The 27,237-nt window shown below is 37.2% G+C and overlaps 2 protein-coding genes across 2 annotated transcripts; both read right to left on the bottom strand.

Annotated features, from left to right (window-relative positions):
- Nucleotides 1–85: 85 nt before the first annotated feature.
- Nucleotides 86–15,411, bottom strand: LOC142980760 (hemicentin-1-like). The gene is made up of 48 exons (XM_076126338.1): nucleotides 15,186–15,411; nucleotides 14,856–15,094; nucleotides 14,646–14,774; nucleotides 14,447–14,536; nucleotides 13,687–13,852; nucleotides 13,353–13,531; nucleotides 13,154–13,235; nucleotides 12,817–12,974; nucleotides 12,410–12,575; nucleotides 11,585–11,863; nucleotides 11,431–11,500; nucleotides 11,128–11,321; nucleotides 10,902–11,045; nucleotides 10,691–10,822; nucleotides 10,135–10,204; nucleotides 9,844–10,040; nucleotides 9,398–9,541; nucleotides 9,159–9,290; nucleotides 8,729–8,798; nucleotides 8,361–8,557; nucleotides 8,134–8,277; nucleotides 7,928–8,059; nucleotides 7,737–7,806; nucleotides 7,455–7,651; nucleotides 7,220–7,369; nucleotides 7,008–7,139; nucleotides 6,585–6,654; nucleotides 6,304–6,500; nucleotides 5,643–5,774; nucleotides 5,452–5,521; nucleotides 5,152–5,348; nucleotides 4,922–5,065; nucleotides 4,713–4,844; nucleotides 4,323–4,392; nucleotides 4,037–4,233; nucleotides 3,795–3,938; nucleotides 3,587–3,718; nucleotides 3,433–3,502; nucleotides 3,138–3,334; nucleotides 2,879–3,019; nucleotides 2,671–2,802; nucleotides 2,448–2,551; nucleotides 2,119–2,358; nucleotides 1,827–1,968; nucleotides 1,048–1,706; nucleotides 805–933; nucleotides 421–619; nucleotides 86–132 (listed from the first exon to the last, which is right to left on the bottom strand). Exons 1-48 carry the CDS (start codon nucleotides 15,409–15,411, stop codon nucleotides 86–88), a joined length of 7,434 nt encoding a protein of 2,477 aa, XP_075982453.1.
- Nucleotides 15,412–17,233: 1,822 nt separating this feature from the next.
- On the bottom strand, nucleotides 17,234–27,133 carry LOC142980396 (hemicentin-2-like). The gene is made up of 22 exons (XM_076125737.1): nucleotides 26,850–27,133; nucleotides 26,190–26,428; nucleotides 25,903–26,025; nucleotides 25,498–25,590; nucleotides 24,843–24,962; nucleotides 24,265–24,430; nucleotides 23,678–23,856; nucleotides 23,512–23,593; nucleotides 23,036–23,187; nucleotides 22,499–22,664; nucleotides 22,130–22,408; nucleotides 21,972–22,047; nucleotides 21,696–21,892; nucleotides 21,293–21,430; nucleotides 21,085–21,216; nucleotides 20,457–20,560; nucleotides 20,127–20,366; nucleotides 19,895–20,036; nucleotides 18,765–19,420; nucleotides 18,553–18,681; nucleotides 18,092–18,290; nucleotides 17,234–17,671 (listed from the first exon to the last, which is right to left on the bottom strand). The coding sequence occupies exons 1-22, from the start codon at nucleotides 27,073–27,075 to the stop codon at nucleotides 17,640–17,642; spliced, it is 3,870 nt and encodes a 1,289-aa protein (XP_075981852.1). The 5' UTR covers nucleotides 27,076–27,133; the 3' UTR covers nucleotides 17,234–17,639.
- Between the last annotated feature and the right edge of the window lie 104 nt (nucleotides 27,134–27,237).

The raw sequence follows: 27,237 nt of genomic DNA, 5'->3' as shown, positions 1-27,237 counted from the left end.
CAATAATTATTATTATAACTACACAATTGCAAAGTAAGTATTTTGTATTAAGTAGTTAACCTTGAAACCATTTCAGGTAGGTACGTCAGTATCCCTTTGACCGTATCTTGTTAAATGCCACCGCCGTTGATTCTGTAAATGAGCACGTAATTATTTTAACCCTTTTAACATGTAATGCATAATTAAGTGTGTTACATTAAGAATGTTAACGTTAAAATCTGCGTTAGTCTGACAGCCATGCATAAAAGAGAATTAACCAACATCCCTACTAAATGATAGGGTAAGGTTAAAATAAACTTGCAGAACTGATATAAATTCTTTCGAAGTTTTTAGAAATAAATCGTATTTTTTTGAATAGAAGTTATTCATAATATGTAGTTAGATTTGTGGCTAACGCTATAAATTTAATACTGGACGTACCTCCGATGCTAGTTCCACGCAAACCAAAAGCTTGCAAGAAGTCGTCGACGTTGCAACAGTAAACATGTTTGTTGTGTGTATGGATCCACGGCACGTTGTCGTCAGCGCATATGTTCTTACACAAATAGTCTGCGGCTGAAGGCGAAGCGCCGTTCACGTACACGATAGCTATCGACGATGCTTCATTGAACCTTAGCACCTGAGAAATATACAACAACTTAATACATAGTCAGACATAATATTATAATTGACTTCCTTTAGAATGCCAATTCAATTTACACAACAAGTTCTAATAAAAAAAAACAAATCTCTAATTAAGTTGATACTTTTGTAAATTAGCTATTTAATTATATTATTAGCTTCAGTATCAAAACAAGTGGGTACCTTCCATAAATAGCGCGGGACTGCCGCTCCATTTTTATCTTGTAGCGCGTGAGTACCGGACCAAGCCACGAACTGTGGGTATACCTGCAGCCGCGACCTCACCATATTCTCGATTTCTTCCCATGGAGACTGTAATAGAAAATTCCATTCATATATTTTATACTTTACAGTACTTAGGGTGCATTATTTTGTCATAATATATATCAATGTCATTTAAAAATACGTATAGCTAGCATAGTGTACCTTCTTTGAATCGCAAGGACGCCAATAGGGAACAGCGTTGATAGGGTCTATATAAGTGGCGTCCTGGGCCGGACCGTCGATAAAATCGCGAGCATTCACCAGCTGCGCCTTGGAGTAGCAGCACGAGGATGTCGGTGTGGCGCATGTATACGGTTTGCGCGCTGTGTCGTCACCGATGCCGGGGTACTTGTACCAGTTGCCGGTTACACCAGGACCGAGGTTGCTCTTAGACATCGCCACTCGTGTGTACAAAGGTATATTCCTGGATGTATCGAAGCATACTTCGTATGTCTCCAAGAAACCGTGGACGTAGAAGGTCACGCGCATCAGTCTTGAGTCCTTTGTTAAACATTGAACATTCTTTTCAACAACCGTCGGATTAATTTCATTAACACATTGTAAATCTGTTACCCTGGTTGGTATACCCTCCACTACAAATGTGTCTTGCTCTTTGCAAGTTCCAGTTATTATACTTTTTCTTGGTAATTTACGGAAGTTATTCTTCTGGCCTTCCTGCTCGAGACAAACGAATCTATGCGTTTGTCCAGGTCCCACCATTATATAATCTGTAGTTCCATTAAGTAACGGCCAAGTGTAGTGTGTTGTCAATATGAGAGGCATAATACCACCATATTTAGGTTTTCTTGGTATCAAACAATCTGGAATGAAAAAAAAATGTGTGTTTGTGAACTTGTTAATGATTTATAAAAGCAATAAAAACCTACGTATTGTTTTATGTTGTCGTATTTTCAAATTTTGAAATAAAATTTGTTACTTACGAGAAGATATGACGTCAAAGCTCCTCTGTACTGCGCCATGAACATTGCTGACATTGCACGTATATTGTCCCCAGTTCCCAGACACAGCCAAACGCGTTGTCTTCTTGTCACTTAATACCTTACCGTTGTAAGTCCATACAACCTGGAAAGGCTTAAGATGATTATACCCCAATTTAACACTGCTTACAAATGTTCAGCAGAAGAAATAAACTCTCAAACATGTTTTGGTTCAGACAAAAATTAACATGGTATAGCAGTGATTACCAGCAAGAGGGGATTAATAGTCACTTACATCAACCGCCGGTTGTGCTTCTACTCTGCAATCCAACATGTCAGTTTCGCTGCCAGTCCAATCAAACCTGGTGTTCTCTTGTTCCGTCAAGAATGTAGGAGGCAACCCAACGTGTACCACAAACGTCTCTGTGTGACCACCATTCATGTCACTAACACGACAAGTATAATTTCCTTCTTGTGACACATCAATATTCTTTAATTCAAAATATTTCCCTGTTACTCCTAAATCGTTTCTCTCCTGCGGAAACCGTAAAAGTGTTATAATATCATAATTACCAGACGAGGATAAGCAAAAATATCCATAATATAATGGTGTACATTACTCACCATAAACCATCTGACTAATTGACTATCCGAGCCACATTTCAGCTTCATCGTGTCTCCGTGCAATAAATTGACTTCCTGAATTTTACCCAAATCGTCAAGGTACTCTACAAGAACCAGTCAAATATTTATTAATTCGTGTCACATAATTATGTAGATGTAATAAGTAGGTAATTGGATTTTTTTCAGTTTCCAGGAAATAAGCACAAAATGAGATAGAATTTACCGTCAACAGTAGCATTAAATGTGGCGTCAACTGCGCCCTGGTTGTTCTTGGCTACGCAAGTGTACGACGAAGTGTCGCTCTTCTTGGGAGACTTTATGATCAATGCTCCGTTATTGATATCGTAGTGGTTGTCTGAAATTAACAACGAATAATTTATGTTCTGCCTCTGTGTCGGATCTCACTATGTTATTGGATTGACTTGACTTACTTGGTGTGATGACGACACCATTACGCTTCCATGTTATGGCTGGCGGCGGAACTCCAACCACATCACAGGGGATCTTCAAAGCTACGTCTCCTTCAAGTCCTTTGTACGTCGCTGAATGTTTGGATGTTATAACTGGTGCGACTGCGGGCGGACAACATTTCAATGAACTATTTTTTGAAGTAGGCTATTTAATCAAATCACACAATAATCACATAAATATTCATCACACTAATTAGGTAATAAATCGTGCTAGACTTACATTCAACAGTGAGTGTAGTGACGTGTTCGTCGTCGCCTACAACATTGTGCGCTATACACTTGTATCGTCCCGCGTGTTTCTCGTCGACGCGTGATATACGCAGCACGTTGTCAGATCCCGCCACTGACACGTACCTCGAGCTGTCCTTACTCATGAATTGCCACGTTATAGTTGGTTTTGGTACTCCTTTCAGAATCCTTAAATTACATTATTTTATTAAAAATTAAGTTCTTTAAGAAATGTTTCTTTAAAATATATATTATGACGTGCTTCTGAGCTTACACCTCACACATACCTGCATTCAATATTAATTGATTTCCCTAGTACAGTGGTCTTGGTATCATCTTCAGGCACGTCAGGTAATTCTGTAAAAAAATATTTAAGAGAAATAAGCGCTTAAATTAATAAAACAAATAAAAAAAAGGTCTAAACAATGATATCTCACTCACGCATAATATTAACTTGGAACGTTGCTTGATCTGCTCCGGCGTTGTTCTTCGCCTCGCACGTGTAAGTGTGACTGTCGCTCACCTTTGGATCTCTGATCACCAGAGCTCCGTCTTGTATCAAATATTTTGTACCTAAAAAAGTTAAAAATGTAATCCTCCTGTAGTTTACATATTGGTTTTGTCCTAAGAGATTTCAACTGAATCTTACTTGTTAAGATGGTGACACCGTTGTTCTTCCACGCGATCTCTGGTTTAGGGAAACCAGTCGCTTTACATGGGATTGTCATCTTTGTATCTCTACCTTCAATACTTGTGTAGACTTTTGATGTGCTTGATAATATTTTTGGAGGAACTATAAACAACAAAAATATGAAAGTAAATTTTGTCTGGACAAGGAAATAAGTAAACTAAGGTTCGTTAAGTTTTGATTATATTATCATAAAATCTTACCCTGCACAGTGAGTGTAGTGACGTGTTCGTCGTCGCCTACAACATTGTGCGCTATACACTTGTATCGTCCCGCGTGTTTCTCGTCGACGCGTGATATACGCAGCACGTTGTCAGATCCCGCCACTGACACGTACCTCGAGCTGTCCTTACTCATGAATTGCCACGTTATCTTAGGTTTCGGCACTCCCTTCACAATCCTAAAATGATATTGTTTATAAAGTTAGGATAACATACTCATTACCATCATAAAACCACTAAGTTTTAATGTGTTTCTACTTTCACGAACCTGCAGTCAATATTTGTTGTTTGGCCCTTTATTGTTGTCTGTGCATCGTTTTCAGGCACGTCAGGCAATTCTAAAAAAAGGTAAATTAAATAAGATCCAAAGTGAATAATATTAATAAACACAGCTAGAATACAGTATCATAATTTGTAAACTTAAAAGCGATATTGATTGATTGTAATATTTTCGTTGGTTAGGTTAATTGTGAAAAAAAATAACATGTATTTTCTTATATTTTTTCATAATCAAATAATTGCGTCAATAAATTTAGTTAAAAAGTCGCACAAGGTCAGTGTGTCGTACTCATTCTACGACATCCTGACGCTATTATCGAGCTTTTCAACTAAGTTGCATTTTTATGCATTACTTATATTTATGTTATATTTAACTCACGCATAACATATGCTTGGAACGTTGCTTGATCTGCTCCGGCGTTGTTCTTCGCCTCGCACAAGTACGTGTGACTGTCGCTCACCTTTGGATCTCTGATCACCAGAGCTCCGTCTTGTATCAAATACTTTGTACCTTAAAGAAAAAAGGTATTTCAATGTAGTTAACATTTACACATTGGTCTGGACATTACAATTTCGATTGAATCTTACTTGTTAAGATGGTGGCACCGTTGTTCTTCCACATGATCTCTGGTTTAGGGAAACCAGTCGCTTCACATGGAATTATCAATTGTGTATCTCTACCTTCAATACTTGTGTAGACTTTTGATGTGCTTGATAATATTTTTGGAGGAACTGTAGACAAAACAGTAGAATAAACATAGGCATTACGACTAAAGCACTTCAAATCAAACAGTTGACATAATATATGTTAGGTTTACCTTGCACAGTGAGTGTAGTGACGTGTTCGTCGTCGCCTACAACATTGTGCGCTATACACTTGTATCGTCCCGCGTGTTTCTCGTCGACGCGTGATATACGCAGCACGTTGTCAGATCCCGCCACTGACACGTACCTCGAGCTGTCCTTACTCATGAATTGCCACGTTATAGTTGGTTTTGGTACTCCTTTAACAATTCTAAAATCATAGAAGTTGTAATGATCAGCTGAATACTATGAACTACCACTTACCAACAGACTGCGTTTTTTTACTACAACTGTGAGAGTACCTATAGTCTTACCTGCATTCTATACTTGTGGGATTACTTTTAATTGTTGTCACAGTAGAGCTTCCTAATATTTCAGGTAATTCTGCAAATGAGATTAAAATAAGACTGTTTTTAACAAACTTCTTAGTTAGAATAATATGCAATATGAATGGAATAATAAAAATTTTGTTAACTAAGTCATAAAGTTGTGTCCTTTTACTCACGCATAATGTTGACTCTGAACGTTTCTTCAACCGAACCAGCGTCGTTCTTCGCCTCGCACGAATATGTCTGACTATCGCTCACCTTTGGATCTCTGATGACCAGAACCTCGTCTTGTATCATATACTTCGCACCTGGAATGCAGAGATTCGTTAGTGTAAAAGTATAATCGATTTCTACAATTGTACAAGTCTTACTAAAAAATCTCTGAATCTTACTTGGAATAATAGGTACTCTCTCCACTTTCCATGTTATTACTGGCTTGGGAAAACCGGTCGCTCGACAATGTATTTTCAACTGCCTATCTGTTCCTTCAATAGCTCTGTAGACTTCTGAGAGGTACGGTAACGTTGGCGGCACTGTGAATATTAGTGACAGCTACGTATCAATATGTTTATTCATTACTGGTGATTAAAAGGAATCATCAACAGGATAAATACGTGTTTTATGAGTTATATTACATAATACTTGAATATAGACCTCAATCGACGCCTATAAAATGAAAATGAGCAATAGCACTGGCTCCCGCTTCACGGTGAAATATCCAAAGAGTGACCCGAATCCAGATGAGAAACGGTAATGCAGAAATATTAAGTGAGTGCTATGATTCGACTAAAGTACTTCAAATCAAACAGTTAACACGATATATTATGATATGTTTACCTTGCACAGTGAGTGTAGTGACGTGTTCGTCGTCTCCTACAACATTGTGCGCTATACACTTGTATCTTCCCGCGTGTTTCTCGTCGACGCGTGATATACGCAGCACGTTGTCAGATCCCGCCACTGACACGTACCTCGAGCTGTCTTTACTCATGAATTGCCACGTTATAGTTGGTTTTGGTACTCCTTTTACGATCCTAAAAATCATTTCAATTATGAAACAATATTTTTAGATGATGCACCATCTAAAAATATTGTTAAATTAGTGTACTTTTACATACCTGCAGTCAATATTTATTGATTTGCCTTTTACCGTAGTCACAGCATCATTTTGAGGCACATCAGGTAATTCTGAGAAAGAAGATTTTATTTCAGTGAATTAAGAGATATCTAAATATGTAAATAAAATAAACTTGAGGCGTCCGTAGCCAGTTGCGCTCGTCGGTCGGTAAGTGATGTGTGAGTTAAGCAAACATTGGCGCGGTCATTCCATAGATGGGTGACCGCATAGTGGTATTTAAACTGGGCGACTCTGTGCTTCGGAAGGCACGTAAATAGTCGGTCCCGGTTGTTATCTATTAAGATAACAGTTTCGGGCGACTTGAACAACTTTAACACTAGGTTGACCACAAATTAATTGTTCAACAAATAAAACACAAAACGAATCTACAAAAAACTACGGGCCCAAGTATTGTAAAACTCACGCATTATATTCGTTTGAAAATTTGCTTGATCTGCTCCGGCGTTGTTCTTCGCCTCGCACGTGTACGTGTGACTGTCGCTCACCTGTGGATCTCTGATCACCAGAGCTCCGTCTTGTATCAAATACTTTGTACCTAAAAAGCAAAACAGAAATTACAATCCAGCTGTTATGAACAAATTGGTTTTGTTTTACGAGATATCGACTAAATATTACCTGTTAAGATGGTAACACCGTTCTTTTTCCACGTGATATCTGGTTTAGGCAAACCTGTCGCTTCACATGGAATTCTCAATTGTGTATCTTTACCCTCAATACTTGTGTAGACTTTTGTGTCTGATGTGCTTGATAATATTTTTGGAGGAACTGTAAACAACAAACACAGTAGAATAAATACAGTTATTATAACTTATGTACTTTGTTTTAAACAGTTGATAAATGTTAGGTTTACCTTGCACAGTGAGTGTAGTGACGTGTTCGTCGTCGCCTACAACATTGTGCGCTATACACTTGTATCGTCCCGCGTGTTTCTCGTCGACGCGTGATATACGCAGCACGTTGTCAGATCCTGGCACTGACACGTACCTCGAGCTGTCTTTACTCATGAATTGCCACCTTATTGTTGGTTGGGGCACACCACCGACCACTCTGAAATCGTAAAAGCACCAATAATTGTAAATGAAAGCTGTAAAAATGTTAACTTTTTCTTAAATGCATATAGAGCCAGTCTTACCTGCATTCAAAGTCTGCCGATTTACCTTTAACAATAGTCAAAGCAGTTTTTCCGTAAACTTCGGGTACCCCTGGGAATAGAGTCTATGTTAGTACTAATACTTAACTACCTGAATTATCTTTATAATCAGGTTATTCTTGACACAAGCTACCTCATTAATGTATATAGGTACTGTGTAACGGTATACTTACTTAAAATGTTTACTTGGAACGAAGCTTGGACTGACCCGGCGTTGTTCTTCGCCTCGCAAGTGTACGCCTGACTGTCGCTTACTTTCAGATCTCTGATCACCAAAACTCCATTCAGAAGGGAATACTTTCGGCCTGAAAGCATTGATCCCTTGTAGATTATCATTAACATTTCGTATAAAGATAAATGTAATTTGATTAAACCTTACTTTCAGAGATAGTAACGCCTTTCACCTTCCATGTTATCACAGGCTTGGGATTACCGGCTACTGTACACGGAATTCGCAACTGTTCATCCCTTCCTTGGACGCCTTTGTAGACTAGTTCTGCATTTGATAAAATTTCAGGTGGTACTGTAAACAACAAAGAAAATCAAGCTAGCTATTTTTGTTGATGGTAAAATGACTGATATTATACACGAAGACTGGGAACTTACCTTGTACAGTGAGTGTAGTGACGTGTTCGTCGTCGCCTACAACATTGTGCGCTATACACTTGTATCGTCCCGCGTGTTTCTCGTCGACGCGTGATATACGCAGCACGTTGTCAGATCCCGCCACTGACACGTACCTCGAGCTGTCTTCAGCCATAAATTGCCACGTTATAGTTGGTTTCGGTACTCCTTTCACAATTCTAAAATGTTAAATACGAAATGTTTAGCAAAAATAACAGAATCAACCAGAAATATTTTGCGTTTAGTGAAAATATATATTAAGATTAGAACAGAAGGCTATGAATGTTTTGAAAATAACATTTATATATGTTTAACAAAATTTACCACATTGGATTTTGGGTTTTGCGTACCTGCATTCAATATTTATTGGATTTCCTTTTACAGTTGTCATAGCATCATTATCAGGTACGTCAGGTAGTTCTGAAAAAATATTAATCTGATATTGAAATGACCTTAAAGGATCAAATAATAATATGTACATTGCAAACGAGGTTACACTCAACAAACAAGTTAAAAAAATATTAAATGTTTCAGTAAACATCACTATTAAAGAAAACTATTAAAGTTAAACAGAAAAAAATATTTTTAAACTCTCGCGACTAGTACACATAATATTATAATGCAACGTTGCATTATAATATTATGAGAAAAAAATATAATCGTTAATGGAAAGCCTTCGTATTTTTTTCATCTCATCAATTTCATTATAATGTATAGCACAATTTTGGGGAAAAATTAATTGCCATATTACAGTCGAAATGAATTCGGTTGATTACTTACGCATAATGTTGACTTGGAACGTTGCTTGATCTGCTCCGGCGTTGTTCTTCGCCTCGCACGTGTACGTGTGACTGTCGCTCACCTTTGGATCTCTGATCACCAGAGCTCCGTCTTGTATCAAATACTTTGTGCCTGAAAAGGAAAAGTCATTGTTAGCTGTTGTTTCTAATGAAACTAGTATTCAATGATAGCATAGCAATGAAGAATTGACAATATTGTTTTGAGGGACTGTAACTTACTTGGATTTATAATTACACCGTTCGCCTTCCATGTAATCAATGGCTTGGGATTACCGGTTGCTGCACAGGGGATTCTCAACTCCTCATCCCTTCCTTCGATACTTTTATAAGTTTTCTGAGAAGACAATGCTATTTCAGGCGGCACTGTAAACATTGTGTTTAAAATTGTAGTGAAATAAGTCTGTTGCCAGTTGCTGTATAATAATACCCTACGAGAAATGTTAATTTTTGTTTGTTCTTTCTTTTGGTTATTCGTGAAAAACTATTGTAGATTTTTTTAACTCTGACCATTGGGCTATCGGTGCGTCGCATAGATGTGGTTTGATTTCGATAATTTTTGTATGATATGCTGATCAGTAGATCATACTGTTATAAAACTGTATTTTTTAAGTAAAATTGCTGACCATTTAGTATTAACATTTTGCTGCTTGTTTTAATTACATTACCTTGCACAGTGAGTGTAGTGACGTGTTCGTCGTCTCCTACAACATTGTGCGCTATACACTTGTATCGTCCCGCGTGTTTCTCGTCGACGCGTGATATACGCAGCACGTTGTCAGATCCCGCCACTGACACGTACCATGGAGTATCATCTTCCATAAATTGCCAAGAAATAGTCGGTTTTGGTACTCCTTTTATTATCCTAAAAAAAGAAAATAAAGTGTAAGTTACTAAAATGTGGGTATATGTAAGTCAGTTGATAGGAAATACTTTTTTATTAATTCAGAAATACTTACTCGCATTCAATATTAACGTAATCACCCCTCTTAATTACTTTTACGTCTAGTCCAGATACTCGTGGGATTTCTGTATAAAAAATATTATAATACGGTATTATTAATAAATAATATCAAGATTTTACGATATCATTATATTTATGTAATATACTTAAGTATTATTTACATTATAAGTTAATTTGAGGTGTAACTTTTTTTAAAGTCATAACTGTCCCACTGCTGGGCAAGGGTCTATTCCCAAACAAGGAAGGCTTAGGCCATGAGTCCGGCACGCTGGCGAAGTGCGGAGTTGCATGCCCTCAATAAATGTAAGTATTAAAAAAAGTTAAGGCATGCATTTTTTCATCACTGTGATTTCTTTCACCGTTAAAGCAGGTGATAATTATTTATAATACACACATAACTTTGAAAAGTAATTAGTGTGTTGTTTCCTGTTCGAACCGTCGACTACTAGCGTGGGAGGTGCCAACTTATATTAATCGGCTACCACTACTTTATGTCAATGTAACTTACTACCATTAAATTATTTTTATTGCATATTCATTGATTAACTCACGCATAATATTGGCTCGGAACGTTGCTTGATCTGCTCCGGCGTTGTTCTTCGCCTCGCACGTGTACGTGTGACTGTCGCTCACCACTGGATTTCTGATCACCAGAGCTCCGTCTTGTATCAAATACTTTGTATCTAAAAACAAAAATTGATTACAACAAAGTTAATATATATTTTTTGGTTGATTTTCACAGAGATATCTACTGAATCTTACTTGTTAAGATGGTTGCACCGTTCTTTTTCCACGTGATATCTGGTTTAGGCAAACCTGTCGCTTCACATGGGATTGTCAATTGTGTATCTTTATCCTCAGTACTTTTGTATACTGTTGAGGTACTTGATACAATTTTTGGAGGAACTGTAAATAAAAGCAGTGAAATCAATACAGGGTTTATGACAACTGTACTTTGTATCAAACGGTCAATAAATGTTAGGTTTACCTTGCACAGTGAGTGTAGTGACGTGTTCGTCGTCTCCTACAACATTGTGCGCTATACACTTGTATCGTCCCGCGTGTTTCTCGTCGACGCGTGATATACGCAGCACGTTGTCAGATCCCGCCACTGACACGTACCTCGAGCTGTCCTTACTCATGAATTGCCATGATATCGTCGGCGGGGGCACACCAGATGTCCTAAAATTAAGATTTGAATAATTAACATATACCGCAGGCACCTGCCATGATAAATGTCTTGGTATAAATTAAAGCATTTCTCAAATATGTCGAAGAAAAAGATACTTACCGGCACTCTAGGTCGAAATCTGTTCCTTTTATGACTGTTTCTTCGTTAACTCCTGTCACTTTAGGTGGTTCTGTAATTAAATACGAATCAACCCGGTAATCCATGGCCATTTTTTTGTCTTCAAATAGTAATAAGAGTTTTATAATTTACTTACCCATTCCGATAATTTTAACTTGCGTGCTGTATTCCACTGATTTATTTTTATCCTTGATCAAAGTTGCTTTGCAGGTATATGAACCAACCATATCTGGATCCATTTTGTTTATAGTCAGTTCAGTGCCATCAGATGAAATTGAATACTTGCTCGACGTGGTTACATGATGATTTGTGCCAGTTTTCTCGTCCATAAAGGACCAACTGATTTCCATCGGTACTATAGCGGTGATGTCGCACTTCAATGTACTTTGTATACCATAATGCAACTCTGTTGTTCCTGTAATCAATTTGTAAATCCAGTTAGCTTCGTTTTTATATTATGTAGCTTAATAATGTCCTCCTAGCCGATATACAGCTACGGCGGTCAGTTTCATTGAAACTGGCCATCTGTGCAGGACTTTGTTTATAGTGTCCAAGTGTGTGCACAATACACAGGTACACTCTCTATTCCATCACTCTCATAGTCCTGTGGGACGGATAACCGACACGACCAGTGAGAGGTCAGGCGCAGGACCGACGGCTTAACGTGCTCTCCGAGGCACGGAGGTCATCGACCTCAAGTCTATCCGGGCAATCTCTAAGAAATTCTTAACAGAAAATCTTAGAAAAGACATTTTGGCCCGACCCAGGATTCGAACCCGAGACCTCTCGCACGGCAGTCGCATATACTCCCGACCGCGCTACAGAGGCAGTCAATTATGTAGCTTATATAAATAAGGTTAACGTAGTTGAGAAGTTTTAAAAACTGGCCCTAGCATTTGTTAAAGGGAAATTATAAACATGATTTCGTTACTAGATTAATTACATTATCATAGAGTTTTACCTGTGACAATAGATTTCACATTGAATGGATCTTCCACGGTTACTTGAATATCCTTAGAGCGAGATCCCACATTGTTCGTAGCAATACATGTGTACTTGTCACTGTTAGACACGTCCGATACTGTTAGATAACTTATGTAGTCGTACGGCGGCTCCATTACCGAACTCTGGAACATTTGTTTTAATTCGTTGACCATTGCTTCCATGAAATCGAGTGAGTTATTTAATTGCTTATGTTTTATTTAAAAGAAGCTTTTATCGTGGAGGAAGTATTAAGGATAATAGAAGATTCAAGTAAAAGAAATAGTGATGAGTGAAATTAGGACACGTATCGGAAAGTTTACGTGATATATCACAAAAATATCGCGATACTGTTATAATTGTGTAATGTAAATTAATATATCTCACCAGAGACGTAATAGCTGTCCCGCGACTATTGAACCACTTGATTGTAGGCTCTGGGTAGGCCTTCACTTTACATGTCAACTTCACAGTTATGCCGTACTTAAGCTCAATAGAACTGCCCTCGGATATAGTCACAACTGGCATTTTTCGCTTTGGCACCACTGAAATGTGAGAAAATGATATTTTCGTGCTACATTCTGATATTCGGCTACAGCGGCCAGTTTCATTGGAGTCCAGTCAATGTCTATGCATAATCTCTATACGCTAGTAGCATACACTAGCTAGCTATATTAAAACAATATTATGGTTGAATGAAAAAAAAATACATTGTAACACGTACCTTTCGGAGGATCTATAGGTGTAATTGGAATTGTTGCTATACGTTTAATCGGTTTTCCCGTGTGTTTTGACGTTCCAACAACCTAAAAAAATAAAGTTCTATGACAACAGTTTACAGTTTCAAATAAAAAAACTTTGACAGCAAGTAAATTAAGAATTGACTTTGTTAGTGTAAATATATTTTGTGTTCAATCACTTACAGCAACTTTGAACCGATGCGATGGTGCCCAGAACGGCTTCGTCGTGTAGAAATCTTTACGTAAATGTTTTAGTTGTAATTCCTGCAATACATTTTCATTCATGTCCAAAATCTGAGCTTTTCCAATATTGACCGTGTGTTTAGGATCCACTACGTGTATTGATAGGTGAGTTTTGGCATCTAAAACAAACATTACGTATAATATTTTTAAATATTTACAGTTTAAAACCTCCAACTGGTGTCACGTGAGAACCGATCACTTAGGTGCGCCACTCGGCGATACATCGTACTTGATATAAATAAAAATGATATATTATGATAAAAAAATAACTCACTGGCGATCGGCTGCTTTGTGGTGTCTTTAAGCATTTTCGGCTCCAATTCGGAGAAGCCATGTCTGAAGAAAAAATCTGTTCTGCCGACGATGAACAGTGACGTTTGGGTTGTACCCCGCACTCTTGCTGTGTAGGTGCCAGGTCGAGGGTTGATCAGTTTTATCACCTATTTAATCATAATCATATATTATAATAATCACACGAAAGAATAATTTTAGATATACGTATTTAAGCATCATTTATAACACAACGTTTAACGTTATCGTTATAATTATATTAATTTTTCTTCATTTCATTACTTTATTTTATAGAGCAATCTTATTAATAGACAGGTACTTTATTATTAGGTATAATATTCTATATTGACTATACTAACCTTGGCATTATCTAACCACATGAGTCTCCGTGCCCGCGCTTTATGACCGGTAATTTTTAAAGATACCTTTGTACCGGAAGCTGTGATGATTGCAAATTCAGTTTGATCGTCGATTACAAACTGAAATAAATAGGAAAACATTACAATGATGAGTGATGTTAAATGAAATCCGGCTGTTCCTCACGGCTGCTTGTAAAGTCCCTGTGTTAAATTTCAAAAATCTATTGTAAAATTTGTCCGTCATAGTGAATCAAACAGCTAGACTTTCCCATCATTTATATAAGTAGGCGACGTTAAATAAACTAGAATTTGTCATGAAGGTACACGATGAAACTACATGAGCCAATCAGACGCTGATAAATTAAACCTAGATCTTCAACTCACCGATATATCTGTGTATACATTAGCTGGGGTTGTTCTTGAGGCTATTACTGTTTGTTTACCTTTGATGGTTTCCTTGATCGTACCAAGTACCTAAAACATCGAATAGATGTTTAGCCATAAATTAATATGAAGGAGACATTTTAACAATTTATACCTATTTTGTTATACTTAATGGTTTTATCCAGAAGATTAGAATTACCTTTTTGACGTCTTGTTTGTCCACTGTAAACGCCAATCCTGAGCAAGCGGATGCTATATCGTTATAAACTAAGAACTCTGGTTCATTGCGACGGCTACGGCCGCAAGACCCCGTCAGTACAAATATAATCTGAAAAATTAAATGAATGTTAGCAATTTTGCCGCAGCTAAGTTTAATGTAAAAAAAAAGAGACACGAGACGAATTCGTACCTGCGTTTGTTTCTTTTGACACAGGTTTTTGACCTCGCGACTGCGAGCATGATCTTTGGCAGATGCGTCAGTAAATACGTATATATAAGATCCCGGTAGACTTTTCTTCAGCGCTAGCAATATTCCTGTCATAGACATCTCCGGACAGTCACGGTTCCCGTATTTGTTATGCACGCGTATAGCGTTAATTTTTTCTCTCAAAACACTGCGTTTCTTTGTCACCGTCACCAATCGCGCATCTGCAAAAAAGAATCAATTTTCTCACGTACAGTTTAATGAGTTGGAATAGACGAAAACTGGAGTGAGTGACGCGTTAAAAATCATACATACATGGGTCATTAAACGTGACTAGCACCATATTCTTGATTTGGCTAGCTTTTTCTTTAAACACAATTTTGGTGATTGCGGCAGCACTGGATTTTACTTGGGCAATGTCATCTCTCATGGACAATGTATTGTCTATTGCAAAAGTCAAACTCCCTTTGTCGGCCCATACTGCGTTGAGAGCATTCGTGATGATCAGCGCTATCACGTGCGGGTAGAACCACACCCACATTTCGACGACTGATGGACAATATTTATTTGATCCAGCAGCGACTACCCCTACTGATCTCTAAATAAATAAACTAACAATCAGTTACGATTTATATAGTACGCACTTCCATTAGATAAGGAAATTCAGCAAAACATACTGCATTGTCTTTATGCCATCACCATTGTATAGAATAGTAAGGGTATGTCATCGTTAAATATGGTTATCTTACCTGTTAGAAATATTAATGTGCAATCAAATATTGCTTACATTACAGGACCTGCTATTTTGTTTGATCTTGCATAGTTATATTAAACCTCAACGTCTCTACTTCTTTAATAATATTTTAAATGTGATAGTTTGGATTTTTGTTGTTCAATCACGCCAAAACTACTAAATTAATTTTGATGAAACTTGGCAATGTACTCGTAGTAGCCTATGCAGTAGAATAACACAGAGGCTGTAAAATACTAGCAAAACTGAGCAAAGCTCAAGATTTTGTCCATAAGACAACATAAGTCATATAACCACATGGACGGAGTCGGACTTGAAAGTCTTTTACTTAAAGACCCGAAACTGCAATAAGCAGGAGCATGGGGCGACGGGCACCGTTGCGGTTCTACGGAAACTCTTTGCGGTGTGCACGTACGTCACGTAACGGGTGCAGCGCTGTCACAGGAAGACCATCAGTCTGCAGAACGTCTAATGAAAGGTAACGTCTAATCGTATTGCTCCCCTGGCGGTAACTTCATAAACGTTATTGAAGTCGCTGTGAACTTGTATTTTATTACAAAAAAACATGTACCTAATATTTTACGCTGACGCTGACTTGTACTGCACGCACATACACATGCACGTGACACTACCTGGGCAATGAGCTTTCTGTTAATCTAGTAAAACTCTATCTACAAAAATACTTAAATAGGTACACCCCAAGATAACGCAGTACATAATATCTAATCAGGTATGAACTGAGACTATTGTTTTGAAAAGGAAATACCAAATTTCAATAATGATATTTAATTAAACCGCGGATTTTACGGGATATTCATCCTTAAATCGTTGTGTTGATTAATTGTGTTTAATGTTACCTTATTAAACAGCGCAAAGCTTTCCTTGTACATATATTGCATTGTTTATTTGTTCGTAACAAAACAAAGTAGTAAGTATAAAAACGCTTATCTTTTCAACATATCACGATCATTGCTAGAAATACCTATTTTCTTAAACTGCTTTAACACTCTGATTCTTTCGGAGGAATGAGTCCTTTCGTTATGAGCTAGCATTACGATAACAATCAAATTAATTAAACTACGCGTCACTTTAATCACCAATTGGAATTTTGACAGTTGTTTTCATACGTTTGCTGTCACTCTGTGTACTCTGTGTGTTTAGCGACACATTACCTCAAGCGATAAAACCGGCCCTTATTTATAATAGGTGCCGAATAATACATTCATTTCATAAATTTGTAATTTAAGTAGAGCTGTGCCTCTTTCAAAATTCAATAGACAATAGATATCATTCTAATGTCATAGCTAACAGCTACCTAGCATGAACGGCTTCACCCATCGGGCTGTAAGAATCCGGAACTATATAAGGTGTGTAAAAGTGGTGTGTAGAAAGCACACACTCGGCCACTATATAGAGACTTAGCTTAGTTGTAACTTCTTCAATGACACAGGTCTTAAGCCAAATGGACATTGTTTATTACTATTCGATTGTATCATTGTATGCTTATTGTGGTGATGGGTACGAAAAATGGAAATTACAGACGGGTTTTACACCAAACATTTTCAAGGTAGTTGCTGAATCGTAAGAGGTGACAAATGAAAATAAAACGCAGTTTCTGAATATATATTATTATATTTAAAGATAAGTAAGCATAATTTCTGGTCAGAAAGCGTTTGTATTTAGAGTAATACAAAAAATATAGTTAAAAAGTGAAACAGGCAAGCAGGAATTCATTAATCAGAAGTAAAGGTATTTTAACTGTAAGACATCACTCAAAGCAAGACTAACAAAATGAAGAATATTACTGAATCATCAGCAACAATCATAATAATTAGTTTGCAATGTCTCAGTATATCTGGAGTAGATCCTTGAAGTGGTACACTGATGGTGGCTTTTTTTCTAGTTTAGTGTTAGCGCTTCATACCACCACGGCTATAATTTACTTAAGATTAATTGAAAATAGAATAAACTTATGTAAGCCAATATTTTGGGTCGAAATGAAATTTTCTTCATAGCGATTAGCAATCTTTCTCTGTGGATTGCAACGGATCTGAAACAAAAATAGACATTTATAGTGTAGGTAGTAGGTAGGTTTTAGCTTAAAGACATCGTCACCAGTGTAGGTAAAACTTGCGGGATATTTTAGCACAACTAGTGGCCGCCCGCGACATCGTCCGCATGGACTTCTGTTTTCAGCTACACTCCTATTACTCAAAGCGTGATGATTTATACCTATTATCCTCAATAACAGGATTATTCAACACAAATATTTTTTAATTCGACCCAGTAGATCCGGCGATTAGCGCGTTAAGACAAACAAACTCTTCGGGTATATATTTCTGGGACAGATCGGTGGAATGAGAACCCACCACTTTACGATCACAAGTACCTATGTAATTTTGTATACAAGTTGCGAAAGTTTGAAGTTAATCACAAACGTTGTTTTTAATTATATAGAAAATGTACGAACCTCCTACAGGTGTCCCACCATAACCGAAAGCTTTTCGGAAGTCATCGAGGTTGCAACAGTAAATGGGTTTGTTGTGTGTGTTAATCCACGGCACGGTGCGCTCGGGGCATATGTTTTTGCACAATATATCTGCGTTTGTAGGCGATACGCCGTTCACGTACACTATAGCTATCGACGACGCATCATTGAACCTTACAACCTGAGAAATGGTAACAACATAGTCAGTCAAAGATTTTTAAGGAGAGTTTACCAATAACCTGATGTTCCGCTTAGTCTTACAACAACTAATAATTACAAGGTAATTTTTCACATTGACACCAGCGAAACAACGGACACGTGAAAATGGGACAACACTCTATGTCCGTATTTTGTTTGTGCTGTATTATTCAGTCGTTTATATTTAGTCATTTTAGCTAATTAACAGACGAAATATTTTATCAATTATAACAAAAAGTTACTACCTTCCATAGATAACGAGGGACTACTGCTCCATTGTTGTTTTGTAGCGTGTGAGTACCAGACCAAGCCACGAACTGTGGGTATACCTGAAGCCGCGATCTCACCACATCCTCAATTTCTTCCCATGGAGACTGTAATAGAAAGCCCACTCATATAAAATTCATAGTAAAAAAACAATGTATTATAAAAAGCGTAGAAAGTCAACACAGTTTACCGTCTTGGAGTTGCAAGGATGCCAATATGGAACAGCGTTGATATGGTCAATGAAGGTGGCGACCTGCGCCGGTCCGTCGCTGACGTCACGAGCCTTCACCAGCTGCGTCTTGGAGTAGCAGCACGAGGATGTCGGTGTGGGGCATGAATACGGTTTGCGCGCTTTGTCGTCACCGAGGCCGGGGTACTTGTACCAGTTGCCGGTTATACCAGGACCGAGGTTGCTCTTAGACATCGCCACACGTGTGTACAAAGGAATATTCTTGGATGTATCGAAGCATACTTCATAGGCCTTCAAGAAACTCGGCACGTTAAATCCAACTTGTAACAGTCTAGAGTCTTTACCTAAACATTGTCCTTTTGATACAACGACAGGTTTTAATTCATTGAAACATTCTAAATCTGACACTTTAACTGGTTTGCCATTAGCTATAAATGTGTCTTGTTTGTCGCAAGTGGCTTTTATAACATTCATGTTTGGAATATTGCGGAATTTATTCTTCTGTCTGTTGTTGTCGGGACAAATGAACGTTAATGTCTGTCCGGTTCCAACTCTCAAATAATTTTTGGTGGCATCAAGCGCTGGCCAAGTGAGTTTAGATGTCAATATAAGGGGCATACTACCCTTGTTTTTAGTTTGTCTTGGTATTAAGCAGCCTGAAACACAAATCATTAAGATTTCACATACCCAAATGATAAGAAATTTGAATGTATAAAAACAAGAAATACTTAATTACTAGCAGTGTAAAATTTGGAATACATTCAAGAAGACTACATATCCGTAGTAGTGATTAACTCGCCACAGTAACACTGCCGCGCCGCGTGTGTTAGATTATTATCAGACAAGTATTTGTGCGATGAATGAATATCTAATTTGACTTTGGACGTAAACTTTTCACGTTTATACAACTATAAATGTAAGATTTTGTTTCATTAGCAATTGGTAGTTAATAATGAATCTATGTGTTAATACAGGTAGTTTATATCACATACATTGTATATAAGTATATAATATTTTTTGACCTAATGAAACTTTCCATGCAGACGTAGATACTGACAGAAGCTGGTTCACAATATATTAGGTACGTCTTATACGAGTATCGATAAAAGTGCTGCGATTTTTCAACTTACTGGAGGAAACGACATCAAAGTCCCTTTGTATTTTGCCAAGTCCGTTGCTGATTGTGCAAGTATAACGACCCCATTTGTCAGTTATTACCAAGCGCGTTGACTTTTCATTTTTCAAAACCTTGCCATTGTAAGTCCACACAACCTGAATGCAAATTAACATTTATTATTATGATACCTGCTTTTGCTATTATTTTAGAAGGAAAAGAGTACTCATTAAAAGAAAACTACTCACGTTAACGCCTGTTTTTCCTTTAACATCGCAATTTAACACCTCATTTGGACTTCCAGTCCAATCAACAAGAGGATCAACTTGTTTGTCCACGAACTCTGGAGGAAAACCGATTTGTATTACGATAGTCTCTGTGTGGGACCCATTCTTATCACTCACGCGACATGAGTAATGGCCTTCTTTGGACGCGTCCATATTCTTCAGCTCAATATACTTTGTAGTAACTCCTAAATCCTTCTTGTCCTGTAAATTAAAATGTTGTTAAAACTGTCATACAAAACAGATTTATTTAAGTAATCTATCGCAAATAATATAAGAGAAGCTACGACTCACCTTATACCACCTGACTAATTGACCATCCGCGCCACAATTTATTTTTACCGTTTGTCCCTTCGCTACATTAACATTACGAGTCTTACCATAGTCGTTTAGGCGATCTGCAAAGATATTACGTATATTAGTTATTTATTATTTTGTTACGAATTTAATTAATCTTAATTTCAATCTATGTCGCAGGAAGATAATAAAAACAGATGGTCTGATCAATTTACAGATGATGTTATAGTAGCACCTCTACGTATCGGACCATTCGCCACACATAAATTTGAACTTTTCGTTTCTGGATGGGTTTGGATGGATAAAATCGAATTTAAATAGCTGCGATTTGCCTACCTGATTTAGATCACTTATTTATTAAAGTTACGTAACACAGAGGTTTTGGAAATATGAAGTTGTTCAGCTACTTTTGGAGTTGACTGTACTAACGTAACAATATTTTACATGCTCATTACTATTTATTACATATTTACCGTAAGCACACAAAAAATATTAAGTATATAGTTTATATTTCAACATCCTCTGCGTTTTATCTAATCCTAGTAACATTTCCCTACGACATTATGTTATTTTGTATAACTTCTGAAGATTAATATTATATTAGCCGCTATTATGTTAACCTTACCGTCAATTATTACTTTAAACGTAGATTCAGCCGTTCCCAAACTATTCTTGGCTACGCAAGTGTACGACGTAGTATCGGTCTTCTTGGGAGAATTTATAATCAGTGCTCCGTTACTTATCACGTAGTGGTCGTCTGAAATAAACAACGAAGTATTTAAACTCTGCCTCTTTAATCGATCTGACTATGTTATTGAAATGACATGACTTACTTGATGTGATGACGACACCATTACGCTTCCATGTTATGAACGGTCTTGGTACTCCTTGTGCATCACAAGGAATCCTTAATGCTACATCTCCGACCAATCCATATATCGTTTTAGGTTTGGTAGTTATTACAGGTGCAGCTGGGGACAAATTTTTATATAAGTATTTGACCACCTGAGTAGTTAACATTTTAACCAGTCAAACGTGAAGCTTTACCGTACTACTTACTGGTACAGCGGTGTTACTTGTTTAAAATGATCACAAAATGAACGTTTCCCGAAACCTATTCTAAATAATTCTTCTTAAATAGTTAAGAAGAGTTGAGAATAAGTTTCGAGAAACGTTCATTTTAGAGACTTCAGCTACTTCACTTAATTAATTAAAAATATTGTACTCTGTACTTACATTCAACATTGAGTGTAGTGACGTGTTCACTGGTACCAACAGTATTTTGCGCAATACACTTGTAACGTCCCGCATGTTTATCTTCGACCCGTGTTATACGCAGCGTATTTTCAGATTGTTTCGGTATCGTCACGTACTTCGAGCTGGTCTTTCCCATGAATTGCCACGTTACTGTTGGCTTTGGTACACCAGTTATACTAAAACAACAATTCAATAATTATACACACACTGGGAAAGAAGTAGATATTCACTTTTTTATCGTCTGTCTATATTTACCTGCACACAATGACGATAGGGAACCCTTTGGTGATCTTCATATTATTCACTCCTACTACGGTAGGCTTTACTGGAACTATAATTAAACAATTATTCAGTGTGTGCTGTACTAAATAACTTCTAACAAATGAGTTTAATTAATGAATTTAATGACTCACCCGGCCCGGTGACTTTCACTTGTGTTTTGTATTCTACCCATACGTTGTTATCATTGATCAATGACGCCCTGCAGCTGTATACGCCGGCAGCATTCAGTTCCACTTTGTTGAAAGTGAGTTGAGTGCCATCAGATGATATCGAATACTTATCCGACGAAGAGAGCTGTTGACGAGTACCAGTGCTCGGATTCACAATGAACCAAGTAATACGCATCGGCAATTTTGCTGTGATGTCACATTTTAAAGTACCTTTTTTCCCGTACGGCAACTCCGTTACGCCTGGTGTTGATAAAAAAAGTTATATGTTATGTAAAATATGAATACAAACGTTTAATCGTCTATGTTTATAGTTAAACTAAATTATTTTACCTTTAATAGGAGTTTTAATTGCGAAGAGGTCTTTAACGGTAACTTGAACATCTTGAGAACTGCTTCCGACGTTGTTTGTAGCTACACACTTGTATGTGTCACTTTTTACGATGCCTGTTATTGTTAAATAGCTGATATAGTCATACGGCAATTCCACAGCTGAACTCTGTAATTAATTTTATGGAAAAGAGAAACATTAGGTTAAACTTTAGCTAAAGGAAATGGTCGTGGGATCTCAGTGTATTCATCCATCTCATAATGCGTTTAAAATAATAAATAGTGCGTCAGAAGTAATTAGAAAGAAATAAACGTCTTAAAGCGTGAAGCTACTATGCTAGGTTGCCGCATAGTTGAGAGTTTTCATTTGACATTTTACGTAGACACTTGTTTCCGACCCGCACAAGGCCAGCGCTGTAGTCGTATCAGTGGCGGTGGTCGTGATAATTGAGAAGAGACGCTTGCGCAGCACAGGGACAGTATCTTCGGGGTTTTTTACTTTTTGTAATAGTATAAGTAAACTTAGTTGAGTTATCCTACCTGAGATTTGAGAGTCTCTCCACGTTTATTGATCCATTTGATTGTAGGCGCGGGGTAAGCGGACACTTTACACGTCAACTTGATTGTTTTACCAGCCTCTACTACAGTAGGCTTATCCACAGTTAGGACTGGAGTTTTAGGTTTTGGCACGACTGAAATATGACAAGATTAGTTATATTTTTGGATATATGTTCAGATATGTGTTCGTTTTGTAAAAGCACTGTCCTCAAAGATCTAATTCGCTCAATAAGAGAAAAAACGTATACGTCATGACGGGATCTAGAAACGCGAACACGAAAGCAACAAATAATTTACTATTCTATCAAATGATATCGGTCTAGTCAGTATGCGCCGTCGACGCGAATTCGCGCCGACGCGGTCTGTGTGACGAAATCTACAGCGTGTGAGCTTTTAGCTTATTAAACAAATTCAATATTTGTGCGTAACTGCATGAAAATTGAATGTTGTTGTCTTACTTTTCGGTGGCTCCTGCGGTGTAATTGGAATTTTAGCTATACGCTTAATCTTGTCTCCGTTGCTTACTGCAGTTCCTATTACCTGAAACGGCAACAAGACTTTAGTATTATTGATTTACACAGACACTTGAGAGTAATATATAATACAATAGTAATAAACACTTACAGCGACTTTGAACCTTTGAGATGGCGCTTGGAACAGCGGTGTAGTATAAAAATTGTTGTTCAGTTTTTTCAAAGGTAACGTTTGAAGCACCTTTTCATTCATGTCCATAATCAGAGCTGACTCAATTTTCACTGTTTGTTTGGGATCATCTACTGCTACCGAGAGGTGTGTTTTGGCATCTAAAAACGTATTGTAATAGTAATATAAGGAACTAATACTGTACTAATCTGGAAATGCTTACCCTTACGGATTTTTAAGTGCGATACTGAGCGGTGTAACGATACCAATTGGTCATAAGTAGCGAACATGAAACGTTACGCCAGGCGCAAAAATTTGTGTGAAAGGCTCATTTCACGAATTGTACAAATACTCGCCGGTTAATTTTGCGCCTCGTAGCGTTACTCCTTTCCCACCTTCACTATGTGAAGATGTATCATCCATTATATTATTTATGTGTTTTCCATACTAAACACATAAACACTATTGCCGGAATTACTTAAAAAATGTTATTTTACTATGAATTTATTTCGCAGCTCTGCTTTTCAACTGCTAGGTATTTCAAATAGGTTGGTTTATAATATACTCACTGGCAATTGGTTGCGGTCTGGTATCTTTAAGTGTCTTGGGTTCTAATTCGGAAAAGCCATGGTTGAAGGTAAAATCAGTTTTGCCGACGATGTAAACAGATGTCTCCGTCTCGCCGTACACCGTCGCCGTGTAAGTGCCAGGAGTAGGTTTAATTAGTTTTATAGACTGTGATGAAAACGAAAAATTATTAGTACATAAATCTTTTCACCAATATTCAGCCGCGGCGGGCTGTTTTCTAGCAACGAAGAAACTACGCAGATTAATTTATAATGCTTGTGTGCACAATAAGAGCACAACAATCCTGAATTCTATGTGATCGCAAAATTCAGATACAACTTTTTGTACCATCCTGGGATGCATCATCAGTTAATTAATATTTTTAAAACCGGCGTAGGTTCGTTTGTTCGTTTGCTCGTTTTTTCATTAAATTCGGGTTGTGCCGTTCTATTCTTTAAACGTCATCTCAAGATGATTTGACGATTTTGGCCATAAGAAGTTTTACTAATAATTACATCGGTTTTGGTAAAACTGGTAACCTAAAAACTATTCAAAGGAAAAATAATAAAATATTCTTTACCTTAGCGCTATCAATCCACATAAGCTTTTGCTGACCAGCTTTTGGTCCGCTTATTTCAAGTCTTACGCCTTCGCCAGACACTGTGACTATTGCGTATTCAGTCTGGTCGTCAATTATGAACTGAAACATTAACCCATTGATTACTGAACCACTCTATATAAGATTATATACCCCGACTAATTAATGTATAACTGCTATTAAAAAAAAATACAAAATTGTCTATGTTTGATCTCAAGTCTAAACTATACTACATATTATCTTCGTGCAAAATTTCATCATATACGGTTAGGCATTTTAGATTAGCGTCTCTGTCCTTCGCTCCTGCTGCTACTTCCAAGTTGGTTTCGAATGTTGCCAGTTGTAATAATAGCAGTAAACATGACACTCTGTTAACTTTAATCTGGGAATCATTTTGACTCATTGATCCTATGAAGTTCAGCAGCTGATAATGGAAAATGAAAATTCAGAGGGGAATTGAAGTCCTCTCTTAGTGCTTCTGTACACTTCCTAAGGAATCTTCATACCCAACTTTCTACGCTCTGTAGTTCCGACTGTGCGATGTCCATTAGTAAGTAACGTAGTTCAGTAACGGAAGAGTTTTATATATAAGTACATAATATATATTGATTTAGGCACGCTATAACACAATACTAACCGGTATTTTTGTGATGGTACGCGCTGGTACTGTTCTCGACCCAATCAATGAGTTTTTGTTGCCGCTTATTGTCTCCTTGATCGTGGAAAGAATCTGTAACATTACCAAAGTGTTTGCAATTTACTCATTATGCCAACACTTACAAGATTAGTTAAGACGCTTTATATAGCGCGTTCGTGTGTTGCCTTCGAGTACACTTATGTTAGCGCAGTATTTTCACCTGCTATATTTAAAATAGTAGTTTGAGCACCGCTTTCATCGCTTCTGAATAAGTATCGGTTAGATTATCAGGTGAAATTTTGACAGTTATTCTCATACCTGTAGTTTTATCATCCCTAAAACCGATCTAGTTGGGTACACCACTACACTATGTAGGTGTTTAATTGAATCATAAAAAGTACTTACATTGTGGACATTGTTTTTGTTTACATGGAAAGCTAGGCCCGAGCAAGCTGTTGCTATATCATAGTACACTCGGAATGCTGGCTCATTAAGACCATAGCAATATCCTGACAGCACAAATACAATCTGTAAAAAAGATAGATAGTATAAAATAAATACCTCACGCTGCGGCTGTCTTCCTCGCGATAAATGCATATAATGCATTTGTTATTATGCATATTTATACGGAAACCGTTCTGATTAAATTGGTGCGAATATATGTACATAATATTATATGAGTGTTAACTTACTTGAGTCTGTTTCTTTTGACACATATTTTTGATCTCGCCACTAAGATGTGCATCCTTGGCAGATGCATCAGTGAACACATAGATATAAGAGCCTGGTAAACTTCTCTGCAACGCCAATGATAACCCAGTCAGTGCCATTTCTGGACAGTCACGGTTATTATATCTGTTATGAACTTGAACTGCATTTATCTTGTTCTTCAATTCATTGCGATTTTCAGTCACCGTCACTAATTCAGCATCTATAAAATGAAATTGTATAAGTATTATAAATTAACAGTACCTTATTAAAATGGAAACTATTAACCTTTGCCATGTATTAGTTTTACTAAGCCATAGTAAATAGTTACACGTTAGCAAACCCGCAACAAGCCAATATTGCATGCTGGAGGTACAATGAATCCCCATATAGATAGACTTATTAGTCTACCTAATATAGATATTATCAGTACACAACCAGAGCGTGCGATTTATACTACCAAAGGCGAAGCGTAGGATTAGTAGCGCTGATCTTTGAAACTACTAAACCGTATTTTAAAATATTTTCAATCGTAATTATACTTCATGCAAATAAATAGTCGAGACCAACATATTGACAAATGTTGGGAAACTGTTTATAGCAATTCTTAATAGAAAACTTGAAACTATAAGCAAAATACATACGTGGATCGTTGAATGCAACTAGAACCATGTTTTTAATATGGCTAGATTTTTCTTCAAACACAATTTTCGTGATTTCCTCTGTACTTCTCTTCACTTGATTAATATCGTCGGTCATGGAAAGAGTGGTGTCGATAACGAAAGTCAAACTTCCTTTATCTTCACATGATGCCTCGAAAATGCTCGCGCATATCAGCAGTATCACTGCGGGGTATAACCGCAGCAACATGTTTATAATTTGCGCGCAACCAGTCACGATACAACCCTAGCCTCACGTAAACCTAAAGAGTAATGGCTAATTGAACAATTTACGTGTATATATACGTTTATATTTACCACCATCCTTTCATTGCTGAGGAAATTCAGTAATATATTATTAGTTTAACTTAAT

This window comes from Anticarsia gemmatalis, chromosome 18 (assembly GCF_050436995.1).
Source record: "Anticarsia gemmatalis isolate Benzon Research Colony breed Stoneville strain chromosome 18, ilAntGemm2 primary, whole genome shotgun sequence".
NCBI lineage: Eukaryota > Metazoa > Arthropoda > Insecta > Lepidoptera > Erebidae > Anticarsia > Anticarsia gemmatalis.
This window is presented reverse-complemented; position numbering and strand designations above follow the sequence as displayed.

Bases quoted from the DNA above. Each gene is read 5' to 3' on its own strand.
- LOC142980760 (XM_076126338.1), bottom strand. From the start codon at position 15,411: ATGTGGGTGTGGTTCTACCCGCACGTGATAGCGCTGATCATCACGAAT. The intron at 8,558-8,728 runs GTACGCAAAACC...TTAACATTTTAG, and splicing joins CCAATAAATATTGAATGCAG to AATTGTGAAAGGAGTACCGA. The intron at 7,652-7,736 runs GTAAGACTGGCT...TTACGATTTCAG, and splicing joins TCGGCAGACTTTGAATGCAG to AGTGGTCGGTGGTGTGCCCC.
- LOC142980396 (XM_076125737.1), bottom strand. From the start codon at position 27,075: ATGTTGCTGCGGTTATACCCCGCAGTGATACTGCTGATATGCGCGAGC. The intron at 24,431-24,842 runs GTAAAGAATATT...TTTTCATCACAG, and splicing joins TGTGGATTGATAGCGCTAAG to TCTATAAAACTAATTAAACC. The intron at 21,431-21,695 runs GTAAGTACAGAG...ATTTGTCCCCAG, and splicing joins CACTACACTCAATGTTGAAT to CTGCACCTGTAATAACTACC.